Consider the following 20,936-nt stretch of genomic DNA (forward strand, 5'->3'; position numbering starts at 1 on the left):
TATGTACAAACTAAATCCACATTAATATTAAAGAGTCTCCATATCATTATCATAAGCAGATATTGAATTAGTCCGTTTAAAATCATACGGTTGATATTCATTTTTGAGTTAATGCAGAGGATATGCATTCTAGCTGTCTCGCGTAGCCCAGAAAATTAGTGGCGGATGTTATGTGTTATCCGTGTCGAGGGACAGATTTGCACTATATTAACAATTAAGTGCTTTATTATTTTAGCCGCACGGATAGATACAGAAGATCCTCGACAACAGAAAACGGGAACTCATCCGATCGAATTCGCATCCTCTGAGATATCTCATATTTTGCGTGGCTTTTTGGAAAATCTCAACCGTTACAATACGTTCCTATTTCTTAAGAAAGAAATAGAAAATAGGAATGATGAAAAATGACAAGTGCAATTGTTTTACTGCAACACTGTATCATGTTGGAAATTATAACGCTAAATTAATTACAATTTTAATTTGTTTTTTCTCATATATCTGCACGGGGGAAATGACAAGCACTCGGAACTGTATCATGTGGATGCTAGGGGTTTACTGTTAAGATTACAAACTGATGAATTTATATGGCTGTTAAGAGAAACTTACAGACATGTCTACCCGCCATTATTTAAAGAACTGATCAATAATCTTAACTATAAATTAAAGATGTTGGTAAAAACGTGTCTGAACACCTCTGATCTAATAATCTTCCCTCGTCGTTTGCCGATCGACATATAACACAATAATATGGCTTGAGAATGTAGATGACAGGTTTAACGATAGTAAGAATTATTTGAATACAACTATCTTACGAAATTTTTAATTAATTGAAATAAATATGTTGATTTACACTTTCCGATGGCGACATAAGGAACTGTGTAATTTATCTTTTTTTTTCGTATAAAGAATTTCCCTCTCAGAAATAAATGAAAGGAAAAATAAGTACAATTTTTTATTTTTTTATTTTTTTGTCATGACCAATCTTTTTTAAATTGCTTCCAAGTTTAATTCTTGTTGTTGCCACTAGGTAGAGGCTTATTGGTTATGAAATGCTCAAAAAGAATTAGGCCTCGAAGTGGCTGGTGCAAAGGAACCTCGTGGCCTGCGCCCCTTACGGTTGCAAGTGTCAGACCTTTGTACACCTGGCTCCATCCACCAACCTGATAGCAAAACCAAACAAGTAAGCAGGCTACTGTCACTATAAAAACTAAAAATGTTAACGACTGTGCATTCGATATAAATGATGACACACTGACCAAATCAGGATCAACAAAAATCAATGGTTTGGGAGAAACAAATCAATGGCTGAGTTATTGTTTAATAAAATCATTAGGGAAAATTTTGATAACCACTTGTGCAATCACTCAATAAGAAAATCTTGACTAGGTCTAGTTGATGACACTAGTAGAATTTGGCTGAGTTTTTGTTAAGAATTTTTATATAATAGCTTGGCTTTATTGTGCTCCTGCAGGGGCAAAGATTTCAGCATTTTATTAGCGGGTTGGAATTGAGTACCTCTCCGGTGCCATCATACCATGCATACCAATTTTTGATAGTAGGAAGATTCAAGGCATCAATGGAATATCTTGTGCCAGTCAGAGGAACCACTGAATCTGTATCACCACTGCAACACCAAATAATGGTAAGTGTCAGAAAGTGCAAGATTTAGAGAAATTTTGAATAACTGTACAGTATTGGAGGAGATCTAGATCTCTCAATCTCTCATTCATTCACATCTTCATGTCATATTTGACTAATTTGATGGTCATAAGCAAACAATTTTGTACTACCTAAAAACCCAAATATTCAGCCCAGTCGCGATGAGCTCTTCATAGATGGGCAACATGGATCTCGGTGAATCACCCCAATAAACTCCTACTATATCACTGTTCAAAAAGAAGAACCAAACAGAAATTATCAGATCATTCGGAAAATATGTGCAATAGAAGTTTTATTGGGCAAAGGGGCTAGCTCAGAAAGATCCTGCCAGCAGTTATTTTACCAGTTTGCTGGGCAATCATATCACCTTTTTTTCCCCCTTTTTCCCTAATGTAATTAACTAGGTAATATAGGAGTCAAATTAGACATTCTAACAATTGCCAAGTCCAGATACTACAATATGTAAACCAAGTATAATGCGCTGACATACTCGTAATAATAAAAAAGGACCAAACCATTAACATTCTTAAGGATTTTTAATTGTTTTTGGGCAAACCTGCATGTCTTCCAAGAGTAGGGGATTTTTGTAAGATTTGCATGCAGAGCCTTTTGCACAGCTGGGTGGTTGTAGTATTCTGTAGAGTATCTCTCCGTGCATGGGTCATAACCTCCAAACATCAAACGCTAAGTACAAACATTTCTTTATCATTGTTAGTTAATCACCTTTTAAAGCATCAGAACTTAAAAATCAAGCAAATTCAGAATCCCAATTAAGAGTAGAAGATTGTCAACCATTTCAGGAAGTATATCTGAACATTTTTTTTTCTTTGGAACTGAAACAGTAATTAATTTGGACCCGATTTTTCTACTACGGTTCCAAAGTATCAGAAGTTATTTTTGACATTAATGAAAGGATGACCCGTGTTCTTTTTCATCTTTATGCACAGAAAACCCAACCAAAAGTGAAACTGACTCGATTCGGACAATCACAATGCAGAACATCATCAAAACCTTCAAACTGATAGACATGTTGACAATTTAAATCTTTTTTTTTCATGAACGCATGACATCATCAAAACCTTCAAACTGATAGATATGTTGACAATTTGAATTCATTTTTTTTTCCATGAAGGATTATTGTAACAATGTAATCTATCTGTCACCCACCTTATCAGATTAATAACTAAACACATCAAAGAAGATTATAAATAGTGGCAGGAGTTCTCACATAGCCAGCTCTAAGTTGCTTGTGCTTGCTGCTAGCCTTCTTACATGTGGGAGTGTAGATGCTGTACGGGTCAATGTTCCCCATCTCATCATAGGCTGTATTGATGGTATTATTACAGGCATTTGTGGGGTGCTCAGAAGAGTCCATTGGGCAGACCAATTTCAAATTTTGATATGTCTCATCAGAGATAAGCCCGTGATTCCACCAGAACTCGAATAGGCCTATATAATCGTTGTAGTCATCTGTAACTGCATTGCCGACCTAATATTTGATTGATTGGGTGTAGTTCCAGTTAAATATACGTGATTGGAAATCAGTAAATGTGCGATTTATGGTAGGTATTCTGCTTAACATTTTAAGATAAAATGGGTCTGACCTAGTATGTCACTAGATCAATCTTTTATATTTTGAATAGCAATAAAAAAAAAATGTGTGTCCTCTTCATATTCCCTACTCTGCTTATATATCAGGCCTAACACTTCATATTCATAATTTTAGAGAAGCACAAAAGGAAGCAAAGTAAAAGGATGATCCCTTCCATAAGAAAGGCAACTAATTGATATTTAAAGGAAGAATTTAAAAATGCACATAAACAACATCGAAGAGGAAAACATGTTACCATAAATCCCTTGAAGTTGATAATGGGATTCTCCACGCCTTTGTTTTGCTCATAAACAATTTGTGATAGCTGGGGAACGTAGTGCCCTAACAATTTTGTTAAAATTTTAGATTAATCTTCAAGATAGGTTTGTGCAAAAGATACAATCAACATGCATAAAAAAGACTAGTGGAGAAAATTTACCTGCATAGCTCTCTCCTGCGATGTAGAAATCCCTGTATTTGTACTTGGGAAACCTCTCAAACCATCCCAATAGAAAAGCATATGAATCCCGAGCTACAATAAAATAACGACCAATAAACCACATTATTAGCCAGATAATTGGATCCCTAAACCCTAGGAAATTAAGTGTTCGTTGCAAATGTGCAAGGTGGACGACTGGTTCCTATTGGCTATTGTCCCATAAAAATAATGATGTACAGACATACAGAAATGAGAACAGACACAAAAAGAAGATGAATTATTTTCACTATTCTATATCAATTAGAATTACATTACAGCTAAATCAAAACATCAAAGTTACATCAAACTGCATCAAGACGAAATTGCAGGCACAGGCGCGTGCACACACATACCTGTGTTAGCATCACCAAACTTGTAAAGATCTGAGCTTGTATTAGAATAGGAGAAGCCAACCCCTGCCGGAGAATCTAGGAAAAGTATATTTGCCACTGCCATTTAACACAATTTAATATCAGCAAGTGTCACCGCCTAATAAAGAAAATGGTCATATATAGCCTGGTAAAATCATAAACAAGTCCAAGAAGACTAAAAAAGTTTACATTTTATTAAAAAGAAAAAACTTAACATTCTATTGAAAAATTAACACATAATAAAGCATCAAGTAAAACATAAGCCAGGCAAAAAAAAAATTATATGAAGAACTTTACAATGAACTGTCATGAACTCATGGCACAGACTAAGTCAGGTAGCTAATTAATTAGAAGCATAGTATGAGTAATTTCATATACTAAACTACGAAGTAACATGATATAAAGTCATAGCAGTAAAAATATAGTAGTTAAGAAGAATAGTGATAGTTCCCTATAACAAGAAAATAACACCTCAAGAGTGTCAGACATTTCATCAAACTCCTCATGAGTCATGGCAACGATACAGAATATAACGAGCTATCATGACCCTGCGCTGCTGCGTAACTCCAAATACCGCAGGGCTCACGGACACAGGCACCCAAGTCCCAAGAAGGAATTGGGGTTGGCAAGTGGGGTAGATTTGAGTTTTTATTTTCGATCCAGTACTAATTGTTCCGTGTGTTACTCCTGAGAGGCACTGAGAGCGGATGCGGATGCCTGTGTTGACATTTATTCAAAAGCCCTTCATCTCTTACGTTTTATTCCATATGGGGACTAAGCATTTTCTATTGTTTAAAAGGTTGTTAAACGCCTTTTCTATGGCAAGTGATTTAACTTTTCACTCTATTATTACAATTTAGATAGCTTTCATACTAAAGACAAAAAAACAAAAAATATATGATACAATATTATTATTTTTTGGTGTCGGTTGCAATGCAATACAGTCATTTTCATGTCAAATTTTCCGCCAGTATCAAGATAAATAGAAGTGTCCATTATAGATAATTTTATATGAATAAGTACAAAAATAAATAACGATTGATGGCCCGCTTTGAACAAATATATTTAATAACATCTCCGTCTCTATAATTTTAAAATTTTAAAATTAATTTGTCACATCAATAATTTAACAATGTTATCATATTAATTTTAAAACATTTATATTTACCAACTTTAAGTTCTTAATTAGAAAATATTTTTTGAATTAATAAATAAAGCAATCCCTTACATTAATCTCAAAGATAAAAATATTCATATCACTAACGAAATATTTTTAAAAATTCATGTGACACTTTAAAATAAATTATTAATTGCGGAACTAATAAGTATTTTAATGCCCTGTTGCTTCATACTCCAATCGTACCCAATATCTTTATCTTCAATTTTAAAGTTCAAACAGATGATCCGAACCGCTTAATATGATATATCCACGTTAAAATATGACTGGAGACCAAATTTTAAATTTTTTTTTCAAATTTTTTTACTATTTTTTTTAAGATAAGTACAAAATTATTTTTTTAGATGTCCATAATTTCTTGAAAAACAGTAATTTTGTACCTACCTTAACAAATAATAAAAATAATAAAAAGTTTCAAAAAATATAAAATTTGATCTCTGAACACATTTTAACGTGGATATCATGTTGAGCAGTTCAGATCTTTTGTTTGAACTTTGAAATTAAAAATAAATATATTGGGATACGATTGGAGTATAAAGCAATGGGGCATTTGAGCCCTCCTCTTCATAATATTGTAATTGAAATTTTAAGTGTCATATTAAAGTTACGATTCCGTAAAATATATAAAGATGATCTAACACAAATAGAATTCGAAACAAGCCACTCGATCATAGCACATTTCCACGTTACTTGGAAAAAAATCAATCGGCAAAAGATAATTAATTAACAATAAGGTGTGGATGAACCCGCTAAGGATCTCAATTTTGAAATCTATAGTTAAAATTAAGGAGGAACAAAAAAAAGGGTATTCATCAATTAGTGGACCACCGGACTATGAGTCTATGAGTCTATGAGTAGGAGGTGGGGGCCGGAGGGAGAAAGTGACGAATATTCTTCTCATCTTCTCAAAAGAAAACAAAATAAATAATTTATACTTGTATGTAATGTTATGCATCAAAAGAAAAAAGAAAAAGAAAATAAAAAAAATAGAAAAGAGTGATCAAGAAACTAGCTCATTATTTGCAGCATTCCAAGTCCAAGTTGGCCATGCATGATGCATCTATTTTTATTTTAATTGCAAGTCAAATCGAGCTGTCTTAAGTCTTAACACTAGCAATTTCTATCACGTGGCTCATTCAGAGCCTTTTAATATCAATTTATTCTGAAAGTAAAAAATTCTCAACATTAAAAATTAATATCCAAATTCACAACCATAAATAAAAGGGACCGGACCTTGCAAATTCACTAGCTCTTCTCAGTTTTTATTTTATTTATTTATTTAATTTATAAATCTGCTGTGCTTTATGATTAGTTATGAAGTGGGACCTTGATCGGTTGAACGAACTTTATTGTCACAAAATAAGCACCAAACAAATAAAAATCACAACTGAAAGAAGAAAAAGAAGAACAGCTATCACTACAGTTGTAGTAATTAAACTTCACCTTTGTTCCATGCATACTCATTCAAGAAAAGCGTCTCTCCGTCGGAATTGATTCGGAATACACCGAGCTCTTCAGACGCACCATACGCAACCGAAGAACAACCGGGCCCTCCATTCAGCCAGAGTACCAATGGTGCAGAGTCTGACACCTCGGACCCACCTTGCGCCTCTTGCAACCAATAGAACAGTGCTCTGCCGGCCGTAGCATTGACCGTCACATACCCCGAGTACTGTGTGAAATTGACCGGGCCCGGTTGGCCCGGCAATTGGTCGATCAGGTCATTCTGTGCAGCGGTTGTTGTTCCAACTTGTGCCGTGTATACTGTACTTGATAATGTGAATATATGGATGAGGAATAGTAGAGCATTTGATGGAGAAAATTTGTAGAAAGGGGGTAGGGATGATGGTTTCATGGCTGTTGACCCCCCTATTGGAAATGATTGCTTTGGAGTAGGCAGGGGGGTGGTGGTCTCAAAAGCACATGCTTGGGAACGATTTTGATTGGTTTGTGTATTGATTTTAATATTCTAGAAGTTTTATCGATGACAATCAAGACTAGGGGTGTCAATGGATACGATACAAGCAGGATGGATCTATTTTTATATCCATATCCACTAAGAATTGTTTTTATCCATATCCTATTCACAGGGGCGGAATTAAGATTAGTTCATTTGATAAGTTTGGGGTTGCCAATTGGTATGCATCTGTAAAAAAATCAATTCGAAAGTAATTCAGTTCAAAATTAATTCAAAACAGTTCGATTCAAAATTAATTCAATTTTGAATTCCAACCGGTGCAGATTCGATTCAATAGTTCGCGAATTGTTTGCCAGTCGTCAGGATACCCTCTCGCTTTCACGCTCGCTTTATATTGAATAAAATGATGAAGGCCCAAGGCCCAGCTAATAATATATATCGCTTTATATTCGATATATATTCAATAAAATGACAAAATAGAGGTCGTCAGTCGCCAGATTCTTTTTCCCTCGCTCTCACTCTCACTCTCACTCTCACTCTCACCAGGATAACCTAGCCGACTTTCGTTCTTCCGCTCCGTCCGCTCCTCCGCTGCGTCGCCTAAATCAGCATTCTTTCTTACCGTCGCCTCTTCTTCTGCTCTGTCTCCTCTCGAATTACTCTGAATTTTGAACTAATTTTGAATCAAATCGAACTAGTTCGAATTGTATCGAACCAAATTCGAACTAATCTTTTAGGTTTGAAATCTATTTCAATTTCGAACTGAATTTGGTTCGAAATGATTTTGAATTCAAATTCGAACTAGAGAAGATTTGATTTGGTTCGATTTGTTTGCAGCCCTACTTCTAACCAATTCAATTCCTTAACTAACTAATAAAACATTCAAATAAAAAACTAAAATATTTAGTGCAATATTCTTCTAATAATATAATTTATTTTATATAATTATCCGTTATACAAGGAGTACGAAATAACCTTTACCCGTACTCATACATATTTATCTAACCAAAAAAAAATCTTCATCCATATCATAAGTTAACGAATTTTTTTTTGCCCATACCTATCTTATTAAATACGATCCAGGTAGGGTAAACAGGTAAATGGGTGTCATTGACACCTCTAATCAAGACAGTTACATGTGACAAGCTGCTTTTGCCAAATGAAAATGATATCCTTTCTAAGTTATCAATCTTTAAATTTACATTCCTTGGCTGTGGAGCAAAAATTATCTTTATAGTGGAGAAAAAAAAAAAAAAAAAGATACATCCTTAATCATCCTTGCTATATCTAGGAACACTAAGATCTCTTACATTATTAATACCTTTTTCATATTTTGGACGACAATGTAAACGCAGAGGTGAAGGCAGAAAATTATTTAATGGAGTTAATATTATATATACACAATTTTAACTACAATTTAACATTTTTTTTAAGTATGGGCTCACAAAGAATAGTTTTTTTGTTAAAAACATAAGGTCAATTTTAGTTTCTTTTTAAAAATTGTATAAAAAATGTCATATAAAAATTGCATAATTTTGATATAACATACCTAATTTTGAGATTTTTGAGGGAGAGAGATGAAATCCCCCGGAGAAAAAATGGCGTTAGTTTACTCAACTGAGGGAGGAATATGTGGGGGTAAGACAAGGGTATGTTTGACAGGTTTCCCAGAGAATCACAGAGGTGGCTACAAAAAAATTCTAAATTGGAAGTTTCTAATACCAAAATGAAACCGACTAAGCATTCTTTATTTCTTAATTAATTTTAGTTTTGTACTTAAACTACACTAAGTTAGTAGTGTTTTTTTTTTCAATTTTTTAAATGTAATTTAAAGAATTTTTAGATTGATTGATAAATGATTGGTCAATCTTTCATTTTTTTTTATATAATTTAAGAAATATTATTTGTTATTTAATATGTCATTTTGTATGAGATTTTTGTATGAAAATATGTCAAAAAATAAAATAAAAACATATATGTCATTTGTCATTTAGTCTAAATTTTGTATTAAATGCATATATGTAGATATTATTTAATATGGTATTTAAGAATGTTATTTGTCATTTAGTCTAAATTTTGTTTATAAAAATATGTTATTTTGTATGAGATTTTCTCTCTCTTTATAATAGAGAAATGTTCTGATCTCCCGAGCCATTGTATCTGAGTGCGTCCTTCAAGTAATTTAACAGAAAAAAAAAAATCTTTCAATGTTGTCTAACTTTTATTTTCAGTGCTAATATTTAAAATGTTGCTATCAGTCACAACTGAACGGGCCTATCTCTTCTTTGACTCTTTGGAAATTGTTGCTATCAGTCACAACTCACAACTGAACGGGCCTATCTCTTCTCTGACTCTTTGAAAATTGTGGATTCATTGGCTCATAATCAACCTCTAATTCATGATAGGAGATATTTTAATGAAGTTTGAGAGGCTTGGCAAATTCAAAAAGACCCATCCAATCAGCTAAGTTCAGTTTACTGTGGCAGGGAGAATGAGAGACTACAAGTGGCACATCTGTTGGTTAACTTGGGGGAGAATTATTAGCTGGAACAGGATAGAACAGGATTTAGATCTTTGTATTGAGGATTTGGATAGCTGTGTGAGAAGTGAATTGTTGTAAGACCTACGGGTCATGAATGATACAAAAAATATATATATATATATTCAAACATTTAAAGCTATGTTTATGACTTTTTAAAATGTTACTCGCAAACATTTAACCATCTATCTAAAGGTATTTCTAAATAGTTTTAACTCTTAACTACTTTTGTTTTCAAGCCAAAAAAATGAGATATTCTTTTCACCCACTCTTTTTTTATTTTTTCTGATCATTCCAATCTATTTTTCCGACGATCCATGATAAATTTTACGAATATAAAAATACGAACATTTTATATTCGATTTTATCTTTGAAATAAGATCCATGAAGAAATAGTGTTAAGTAATTTTGAAGTTATTTGTTTTTTTTTCTTAAATAAAATTCATGAGTACAATTTTCAAGTTTTTAAATCTCAGTCTACAACTATTAAAATTTTCAAGGCTTTGTACATAAGGTTTATATGTTTTATTCTAGAGATATGAAGGGTTATTGATGATATTTATATGTTTGTACGTGAGATTTATACGAAATATTTGAAGGCTTATAAACAGAGGTCTAAATTGTTTTGAAACAAGATAAAAAACTGAAAGTCACAGAGATTTAAAGTGGTAAAAAAAAATAATACAAATATAACTCAAAAGTTAGTTTTCATGGATCTCATTTGAAAGAGAAAATTGAATAAAAAAGGTTCGTATTTTTATATTCGCAAAATTCATCACGGATCGTCGGAAAAATGAACAAGAATGATCAGAGAAAAAGTAAGTGAAAGAAATCTTTCATCTTTAGTTAAAGCCAAAAGTAGTTAGTAGTTAAAACTATCTAAATTATAAATTATACATAGTTTTCATTGCTACGGCTGAATTGATTTACTTTCTTCAGCAAAAATATTTCTGCACCTTTTTTCTCCATACCACAAAAAAAGAGTGCGATTTGAATTTGTCATGTGTCTTAATTTTAGTATGATATTGTGGAATTCAGATGGCATGAAATGTACATATCTATTGGTTAGGGTTTATTAATAGATTAGATCAAATTCCTTGATTTTAATTTAAGTTTATATTAAGATTGGATGATTCGCGTAGTTTGAAATTTTATGTGCAGAAATGATGAGAATAAACTATTTTGGAGCACAAATCAATGAAGAAGAAGTGAAGAACAATGCATGAAAATTTGATCAAGTCCTGAAAAGATATGAAGCATGCACTTGCTTTGTATAAATTTGTGGGCATTATGCATTCTAATCCGAAGGAAACTGAAAATAGAAAAGTTGTAAATCTCTTTGTGAGTTTTTCAGAAAATTAATTAATTAATTTTTATCTCAATTGGAGTTAGCATGACAAAATTATAGTCAAAATACTAACCTGTGTCGTGGTTTTACAAGCGAGCTTGTACGTATTTTGCAGGTATATCAAAGAATATTCGCAGGCTGGACAAATTAAAGGATATATAACGTCAGGATGATGTACGTAATAGAAGAATAATTTAGCATGTTATTAACGATATATATTTTTATTAGTATTTGAAAGTAAAGAGAGATAGAGATAGAATTGAAGCTTGCTGCCACCGTGCCACGTGTGATTATCATTATTGGGTACATATATATATAGAGACTGATGCGATTAGTATTAATTTGTTAAATAAATGTCAATTCAGTACAATTGGTACAAGGTGTGGGTGTGGGGAGAAGGCAAACCCAAGTAAAAGAAAGGGGTTGGAATTATTGATAAATTAAGAGGCTCAAAGATATAAGCTAGAGAGATAAATTGGTCTCTCTTATTTACTAGTTTGCTAGATATATATAATTTCTTATTTATTTGGAATTAATGTGTTGTATAAGTTTTGTTATTTGTTATCTATTCTCAATGTGTGATTTTTTTCTCATGCAGATCTGAAGAGTAGTAGAAGCCCTCATATGAGATTTGAGTTTGTCGACTTGTATTCGCTAATATGTGAGCTTTGCCAATATGTAAGTTGTGATCTAGTAGCAGACTTTAGGTTGTAGATGATAAAAACTGGGTATTAATATTTGCGCACATAGGCATCTATACTTGTATCCAGTTATTTTATAAATATGTTAGGTATCTTAGGTATGAATATTTGTATTACGATGTATAAATATTTGTCATATTTCGTATTAATACAATCAAGCACCAAACTGAGTAATTTGTAAAAATATATTAAATTAAGATAGTTTTCAATGTAATAATTCATACTTTAGTTATAAGTATGAATACTTAGATTATGAGGTATGATTACTTATAATTCATAACTCCTGTAGGCTGTAGGCTGTAGCCCCCAAATCCCAATATATGGGCTGTATCTGTATCATTGACTAATTATCATTAGTTAATTTGTACTTTGTAAGCAAGCCAATGTCATTAGTTAATTCTTTTAAATTAATATTCCAAATTAATAACGGGTAGTAATACAACGCTTACTATTTTTCCATTAAAGATACCATTGATTTTATTATGTAATTCCTTCCTTTAATTCGGTCCAGCAGAGGAAAATGTACACCGGATCATGGTATTGGAACCAATTCTTTTAATTTGATTTATTGCAAAATCCTTCTAATATTCTACAGGTGCTTTTAACACCATAAATAATCATTTTTTCAAAATGACATCTACATAATTTTTTTTTTAATCTCAAGCCAGAATAAAAGAGGAGGGTTGTGATATGCGTGGCAAACCAACGATAGATCAATGGTCGAAAAACAACTATTTTCTCATGAAATGAAACTCATAGATATTAATTATGATTGTGTGTGGGTCCGTCTCTGATTGTTGGTTATTATTGTAGTTTGTTAATAAATAGCTGTCATAAGATTATGAAAGATGGGATCATAAAATCATACAAGGGGAGGCCGACCGGCCCTTCATATTTTCTTAATTACCAGATTGTATTAATTATAAAGGTGACTCATGTTATGAAATTTTTGCCGAAACAACCCAAATAGTATCTATAATTATTTTTAAGTTTCTAACACGTGTGAATTTAGTGCTAAAGGGAAACTACAAGTCAACAAGTCAACAACAATATTATTTCTTGCTCCCTACACGCACCAAAAGTTGCTAATAGGCCTTAATAAAATATTAGTTGGCGAGACCGTCGAAATTCATCATTGTATAGAATATTTCATGCCCACTAGATTGAAATATTCAGGAGCATACTTTAATGTAATTAAGGATGTATAGTTATTTTAACGGTTTTAATTTTTGTAATTATGTATATTAAAATTTAATGTAATTTTATTGTCTTAGAAATTTTTATACAATTCAGTCTCTCATAAAATGTTATATGTGTACTTATAATTTAGTAGTTAGAATTTTATTTTAAATAAAGACTTAATTTCAGATCTGTCATACATTTGCACTCTTATTTTTCAATCTAAATTTTCCAATTCTATCCCAGAAATATTGTAACGGTCCTTTTAAGTTCTAACCCATGATGGTATGTGGTTTGACAGTTCACACATTTTGATCCTTCTTTTTTTAGCATGATTTCAAGTTTTCAAGCAGTGATTCACACATTTCGATCCGACTAAATTTAAAGGGAGAATTTCTAGTGCGTCTATCTAAACTTCTAAAATAATTAATTTTTCCATAAAAATATCATAATATTCAGTATTCGTACAATAAAACTTAATATTTTATCCAAAATCTCCTTTTATTTCTCTAACTTTAAAATTTAATTACAGTGAGGTTATGGTACTGTGGATTGATCCATACTACGGATCAATATTTTGATTTTTTTTTTTAAATTTTAACAGTCGATTGAAATCGTTCAATATGACCTTCATATGAATATGTACTTGTAAACTAAACTTTACATCTTTTATAATTTTTTTTACTATTTTTTTAGATAGATAGAAAATCACTTGATTTAAAAATTATGGACCATCCAAAAACAGTAATTTGCTACCCATCTAAAAAAATAGTAAAAAAGATTTTGAAAAATAAAATTTAGTTTACAAGTACATATTCATATGAATATTATATTAAACGGTTCAGATTGAGTGTTAGAAATTTGAAAAAAAAATAATTCACAGTATGAACCAATCTGCGCTAAGTATAGCTAGTACCATTGCCTCACTCTTTAATTATTTTAAAATAATTAAAATGACAAATATATATCCCTTTATTTCAAAATATCTCTGCACTATTAGATGCATCTGATTCGATAATTAATGGATGGATACTTCCCATGAGTATTCGATGCAAGTTTTGAAAGCGGAATATTTTTGGAAGTATTTGATATCTTATAAAAAATTATGGACGTGTTTTAAATTATTTAAAAATTTTATATAATATATTTTGCCGATTTAAATTTTAATTGTTAATTCATCATAAAACCATCAAAACTCCATCCTTACTTATAATTATTTAATAAAAAATTAAATAACTATTAAATCGGTCAAATTTAATACAATCGAGGATCTTAACCATCTTACAACTCCGTCAAGAATGTTGCATCTAATTCCATATTTCTTATAATTACCAAAAAAAAAAATTCCAGATTTCTTATAATTCAAGAATCTTAGAGCCCTTGTTAATTTTAGGTAGCATTTGTTCACGAAATTTGATACTATATAAGGTTAGAAATGGACTGAAAGAAAATTTGAAGGCTCAAGGTTAAGCTTCATTGTTATTTTTTTCTATAAAAAGGAAAGAAAGATATAGGCTGTCGGCTGAACGTACATATTGTTTAGTGAATTATGGCGATTTTTGTTATTGAAAATATAATGGAGAATTTCGTATATATTTTTAATAAAAATTAAAATTATGAATCCTCTTATAAAATTAAAAAGCTCGCAAAATGAAATTCTAAAAAAAGAAAAGAGAGAGAACCAATAAAGTCATAGCTCACATCACATGGTCAGATCAGTATCCTCTGTAGTACTTCACACTCACAGTGGAGTTCACTACTACTTTATGGTTTGAGATTTGAGCTAGTCAGCTAGCACATGTGGCAGTAATTAAAGAATCATTCTAAAAGATTTTCATATGCGATATCCTGCTGCTGCTGCATACGGATACGGTCCACATGGTCAAACTCCGTGTCATTAATCATTTAAATGATAAAAGAAATTTAAGACAAAATAATCAAAAACTAGCATTACGAGTACTTGATAACTATATATATAAAAAAAAACGGAAAAGTATGGTAGAATGTATTATTCGGTTGAAGCACAAATCCAAGTGTTGCTTTCTGCTACTTGAATTCAGTTCTTATTCCAGGAAAATACGATCACATTGCGTAAGGTTTCCAAAAGATATCTCGAGTATGCTTCACATATTCTAAAATTGGAAAGTGAAATGTTAGGCATCATATACCGTATGTGTTGGCCCAGAATTTTCGGCCCAATAGGTGCTTTGATCTTGGGCCCAAAATGGTTTGATATTTTTTATTGTGAGCATAGGAGCACATCAGGACTGTACAGATTAGAACCTGGAGGGAACATGATTAGACATAGTAAAACATGATCCAAAAAGTAAAACATTATTAAGTAAAACATAGTCATAGCTCATAGCATCAAAGACAACATGATCCAAAAAGTAAAATATAGTCATAGGTCATAGCTTCACAGCTGAGAAATTTAGCACTTTCACAGATTACAACCAGCAACCAGGAGGGAACAATATTTATCTTTTTTCTCTTATTTTCTCGTTGTGAAAGCTTGACGCTTGTTAGGATTTGGCTTAAACGATATTTCAAATGAAATAAAGAAGTGGTTGTTTACTTAAAAAATGAAGGTAAGCTAGAATATAGGTGTTTTAATTGTTTTAAATGTTATACCCTTATTTCTTATACTCTAATCGGGTAGAAGATGGCAAGAGTTCAATAGAATAAGAGAGTAGCCTTTTGAATTAAATTGATTTAATAGAAGATTTTTGAATTAGCTAGAATTATTATGTACTTGTGTACGAAATATAATGGAGAGACACCTTGGCAATAGATGGCCGGGAAAACAAAGATAAACAAGAGTGGAGAGTATAGACGTGCTAGAAGAGGGGAAAAAGAAAAGAGTGAGGGAGTGAGAAATACTTTGGGTCTTCAAAATAAGTTACATAATTATTAAACATAAATTTAAAAAACAACTAAAAAAGACAACACTACATAATTATTACACTACAAAAGCAGAATAATCTGAAAAGATTATAAATATAGCCAGCAGAAAGTTACCAAACATCATGATTCCGTATATTACTACTCGGAGGAAATGATATTCGTCTTCGGTCTGGTTTTGAGATGTGTATCTACACGCTTCACTAGCTCATTGACTATTTTATCATTCTTCTTGCCATTGATCTCCATAATGTCAACATTGTCCCCCAATCCAAGGCTTATCTCCATCTTGTACTGACCTGCCGGTGACTTCATTGGAAAATTAATCAAGAGTTAGTTCATTAATGTCCCTAATGCTGATCATCTATTTCATTAATTAGGAAGGACTCAGCCCTTAATTAAAAACTAGTTGAAGCAACAGTATGTGGAAATTTCAAAGGTAATTAGTACAAAATATTCAACAAGGGCCCCTAAGCTAAAAGTTTGGAACTCGTAGTTTGCAACAGGTTTTGGGAAGTTTCCAATGATCATAGTCACTTAGAGTATTTATTTATTAATAATAATCAACACTGGCTCTTTTCTTGCACTCCACACATTCATCTGGACCCATAAAAATTAAACATATTCCTATAATAGCAAATTAACAAGCATTTCAGATGTAACATCTCAGCTATTCTATAGTACTTTTCTAGTCATCACTAGCACGGTAGCACCTGAGTTAACAATTTAAATATACACAATACAAGTACTCAAGCAAATTTCCCAAAACCTGTTGGATGCCAAAAAAATAATTTTCTATATCAGTTAATTATATAATACACGGAACTCCAAAGGAACATAATTTTGGCTCTTTGTTTTCACTCTCAAGGCAGGACAGATGGATGCCAAATTCCCAGGGAAGCAGACAGTCTATCCAATTAAAAAACTACTGACTGGTAGAGATTTCCTTTTCCAATCAATAAAATGAATGTGTGTTATTCAAAATTCTAAACTAGCTTCGAGCCATTGAAATTTCAAGCAAGCAAAACAATATACTATTTAGTATGTCCAAGAGATTCTTGCCCATTGAATATTGGTTCTCAGAATAAATGAAACAATAAATAATCTGAATTCAAGAGTTAATTATTGACTTCATTGACAGAAAAATGCACTAACAGTGGATAACCAAAATGATTACACATTTATGAATCCTACTTGAAACTAGCAATTTGGAAAATCACAGCAGAACTGACTTGATGATAAAGATAAAAATCTAGGTGCCCAATTTAGTCATTTTCGATGAAAAATAAAAGGAAATTCATTAAAGATAACAGCTTGTTGAGTGGGTTGGCATATGAGGGGACCTTAAAAATGTAGCTAATATTATTGAACATTTGTTATAATCCAGTTATGTCATAAAATTTTGCAAGAATGCTGCAATTACGGCTCAACTCAGTCTTAGTTAAAATGAAGCCTATTATTCTCACTACATCCTGTGAACCTACAAAAATTTACCTGGCGATGGAGCAGAGTCAGCTTCTCAAGGTTACTTGCATGGAAGAGGAAACAAGCTAACACATCAAACTCATCAGTCATGCACCATTCTCCAATTTTCAAGGTCTTTAAATTATTGAAGGTTGGAAATTTGGTTGTTTCTTCCTTCAATACATCCTTCATTTGCTAAAAGAACAAAAATAGAAGTCATTCACATTTTCCATACTTATTGTAATGAAATTTAATTGTACCGAGTACCAAATGCTGCCAAACTGGAAGGGCCAAAATTTAATTGGTACAGCACACCGAAAAGAGAAAATTGTTAAAACAAAACAAGATTAAATGAACAAAAAATGTTCTACCCGCAAGCCATATTTCCTTAGAGTTGGAGGATTTCAATAACAGTTGGTGCTAAATCAGTGCTGTCACATCAAGGTCAATTACCATAGTTTTAAAAGAACAAAAAATAATCCCAACCAAACATCAGGTAACATGTTTCCTCTACAACCTAACAAATATTAGAATAGAAAGTTACTCATACCAATTGACCCCATTCAGACAGCATTAACTCGAGATAGGTCACATTTGAAAGACCTGTCAGAAACAGAGGGTCCTCATCATCAAACTCATGGTACTGGATGCATGCCTTCACAAGAGACTCCAGTTTCTTGAACTTTATTCTTCCTATTGTCCAAGAACGTACCTCCAAGTACAGCAGACTCGGTGTTGAAATTGATATGTCAGGAGGAGTTTTGTCATTGTGATAGCCATCAAGAACCAGACGCTTCAACGTGCCAGAAGATATATCACAAATGTTCAATTGGCAGTAGCTGAGCACCATTTCTTCTAAAGCAGGCAACCCCGACAGCTTTTGCATTACCTCATCTACAATCTCTATGGAATCAAGGGTTACTTTCTTGAGGCAGGGAAGGTTTACAGACCTTGGGCTTATAGCCTCAAATCCCAATTCTAATTCCAACTCTTCCAATGACTCACAAACGAAGACAGAATCAGGAACTTCAAAATTAAAATTCTCTGTGAAAATATGGACAAAGAAAAACTTGGGTTTCAACTTTGCAACAGTTTCAAGCCATGCAGTGGCAGGAGTGGGGTCACTTTCATCCTCCTTCCACTTGAGTTTGAATGAATCCAAATTTGATGGCTCTCGGTGTTCAAAAATACCATCAACAAATTTTGTGAAATTTTCTTCATATTCAAAGAGATTCTCTTCGTCTTCATCCAGATATTCTGAGTGATCATCAGGGAGGAAATCGTCAAAATCAAAGCCGAGAACAGGTACAGAAGCCCAAAGGTTCTGGAACCTTTTGGCTAGCAAGGAGGTCTGGACAGACTCCTTTGTGCTCAGCAAAGAGAGAATGAGAATCAGTATAGGATCTGGCAAGTTACTTATCCTATCAACATGTGCAATCTTTCTTCTCTTTTCTGTGGTGCTTTCAGTCGAATAAATGCCACGCATGATTCCTAGTATAAAAAAATAAACAATGACTTAAATCAATCATAAACAACACTGTTAACGGGATTTCCTTTGAACAACAATAATAAAATTACTCCATTAAGTAACAACATCCTTAAAACATAATCTCTAGTATAATCTTGAAAGCATAATCTCGATAGAAAATCTATTACTCCGTCATACATAAAAAGTTTGGATCTAAGCCTCTAAACTAATTCCCACTCCATTTGACCAGTATTGCCTCAACCCTTGCAATCCACTATATTCACGATTGAGAGAGAGAGAGAGAGAGAGAGAGATCTTACCCGAAAATTGAGAGAGAGATTCCTCGAGAATTTGGCTCGGCGCGGCTGATAGAGGATCGAAAGGGGCGGAGCGATTGGGAAGTTTGAAAAGCTGGTTCTGGTGGTCTCTCGATAGATTAGAGCTATGAACTGGGTTAGTAAGGAAGTAAAGTGGGTATATATGGATACTGCCCCGAAGTGATGCCAGTGGATCCGAACCCACGTTTAAATTTTTTTTAAGTAGGCTTTCCGAAACGGCACTAGGCTATTTTTGGAAGGTAATACCAAACGGTGGTGAAGTCTATTTTTAACAGGCGTTACTAGATTTTTGCTCTATTTTTAGACAAAGGATTTTTTTGAATTAATTTGAATTTGAATATTGATGTTAATGGGGTATTTCATGCGGCACAAAAATCTAGGTGATTTTCTTTTACGGAAGGTATCACTTAAAGTATATTATTTTATTTGTATTTTAGAGTGTATATTGGTTTTTATATAAACTTTTGTTGTTATTCCGTAACCGTATTGTATTGTTATTCGTTGATGTGAGATTATTTGTGAATAGTGGTGTTCGATTTAAATCTGTCCAATTAAAATTTTATTCAGTTAGTATAAATATAAAATTAAACCGACTAAATAAATTAAATTTTAATCTGGTTATTTATGGTTATAATTAATAATATGAGCACTCACTCGATATGGTTTGTTTTAATTTATTTAGTTTTAAATTGTCAAAACTAAACCGTAAATAAAAAAAATACTATCATTAGTTTTAAACTGAACATAATAAAATAAGGAGTCGGGTACGGTGCTACACATAATATAGAGGGTCTTCGTGCAACGGCTCAATATTTGAGTTTTCAAAATCCTAACGGTCGATCCGAACCGTTCAACATGATCTCCATATGAATATGCACTTGCTAGTTATCTTTCTGCATTTAATTTTCGGTGGTCCCCCGCGGGTACAACACTACGAGTACTATTATCTTCGCGCTACAGTACCTGCAATGCTCTTACCAGTTTTCTCCTCTTCTACTCAGAAGCCGTGCTCCTTATTCAAATAGAGAGATCTTGATTGGTTACTCTATAATGCTTCAAGAGCTGATAAATTCATCTGTTACGAGCTAAGCTGTATTTATAATTTATTTATTTTACAAGTTACTAAACTTTATAATAGTTTTACAATCATACCACTATACCGTCGGGCTGGAGGAGAGGGAAGGCAAGGAGAGGAAGGGCGGGATGGGCTAGAGGGAGGACGGAGGAGGAAGAGATCGTACTTGCACAAGAACACAGTGAGAAAGTTTTTAGGAAATAACTGCTAAGGGTAAAATTGTCATTCAAATATTTTATGAATATTGATTTATATTTTTTAGTGAAAAAATTTCAAAATGGGTATATTAATAATTTGGATCTGTTTAGATGAGTAAATATCTAAATTTTAATTTTGGATGGGTAAATATCTAATTAATGAAGTTGTGATGGGTATATATCCAAATTTCTCTATTATTTATACCTAGTGGAATAAAAAAACATATCATATGCCCCTTTAAAAATCAGTAATAAACAAAAGTCTATGTCAAAGATAAATTATAAATTGAGAAAGGAATCCTCAAAACCAGTTTTTGTATTGATTAGAGAGAGAGAGTTGGGCTATGGTGCATTGCAATGCATAGCATCTTTTGTACATTGGACTATAAATCATCGGATTCAAAGTCCAAATAACTGATCCAAACCGTTTATCTTGTTCTCCATATTAATATGTGTTTGCAGACCAAATTTTACATTTTTTTGGAAATTTTTTACTATTTTTATAGATTTATTAAAAATTGTTATTTTTATT

General features: G+C 32.5%; 2 protein-coding genes across 4 annotated transcripts; both read right to left on the reverse strand.

Annotated features, from left to right (window-relative positions):
* Positions 1-789: 789 nt before the first annotated feature.
* LOC144572332 (serine carboxypeptidase II-1-like) lies at positions 790-7,227 on the reverse strand. The gene is made up of 9 exons (XM_078321865.1): positions 6,720-7,227; positions 4,082-4,177; positions 3,690-3,782; positions 3,507-3,592; positions 2,888-3,148; positions 2,216-2,343; positions 1,791-1,886; positions 1,516-1,624; positions 790-1,160 (listed from the first exon to the last, which is right to left on the reverse strand). Exons 1-9 carry the CDS (start codon positions 7,129-7,131, stop codon positions 1,005-1,007), a joined length of 1,437 nt encoding a protein of 478 aa, XP_078177991.1. The 5' UTR covers positions 7,132-7,227; the 3' UTR covers positions 790-1,004.
* An 8,601-nt stretch (positions 7,228-15,828) lies between these two features.
* LOC144572333 (F-box/FBD/LRR-repeat protein At1g16930-like) lies at positions 15,829-19,230 on the reverse strand. Of its 3 annotated transcripts, none has more exons than XM_078321869.1 (4): positions 19,115-19,230; positions 18,039-18,817; positions 17,357-17,521; positions 15,829-16,171 (listed from the first exon to the last, which is right to left on the reverse strand). In XM_078321869.1, the coding sequence occupies exons 2-4, from the start codon at positions 18,810-18,812 to the stop codon at positions 16,004-16,006; spliced, it is 1,107 nt and encodes a 368-aa protein (XP_078177995.1). In that variant the 5' UTR covers positions 18,813-18,817; positions 19,115-19,230; the 3' UTR covers positions 15,829-16,003. The 3 variants fall into 3 exon arrangements, with proteins under 3 accessions (XP_078177995.1, XP_078177992.1, XP_078177994.1); XM_078321866.1 differs by having other exon boundaries at positions 17,877-18,817; XM_078321868.1 differs by having other exon boundaries at positions 16,009-16,161; positions 17,877-18,817.
* Positions 19,231-20,936: the final 1,706 nt, after the last annotated feature.

The sequence above is a fragment of the Carex rostrata genome, chromosome 20, assembly GCF_964058835.1.
Source record: "Carex rostrata chromosome 20, lpCarRost1.2, whole genome shotgun sequence".
Classification (NCBI taxonomy): domain Eukaryota; kingdom Viridiplantae; phylum Streptophyta; class Magnoliopsida; order Poales; family Cyperaceae; genus Carex; species Carex rostrata.

Coding starts and splice junctions, on each gene's coding strand:
- LOC144572332 (XM_078321865.1), bottom strand. CDS start 7,131: ATGAAACCATCATCCCTACCCCCTTTCTACAAATTTTCTCCATCAAAT. Junction 2,344..2,887: donor AGCAACTTAGAGCTGGCTAT/GTGAGAACTCCT, acceptor GTTTGTACTTAG/CGTTTGATGTTTGGAGGTTA. Junction 1,887..2,215: donor TACTCTTGGAAGACATGCAG/GTTTGCCCAAAA, acceptor CTTTTTGAACAG/TGATATAGTAGGAGTTTATT.
- LOC144572333 (XM_078321866.1), bottom strand. CDS start 18,812: ATGCGTGGCATTTATTCGACTGAAAGCACCACAGAAAAGAGAAGAAAG. Junction 17,522..17,876: donor TGTCTGAATGGGGTCAATTG/GTATGAGTAACT, acceptor TTGTTCTTTTAG/CAAATGAAGGATGTATTGAA. Junction 16,172..17,356: donor TGACTCTGCTCCATCGCCAG/GTAAATTTTTGT, acceptor TTTCCAATGAAG/TCACCGGCAGGTCAGTACAA.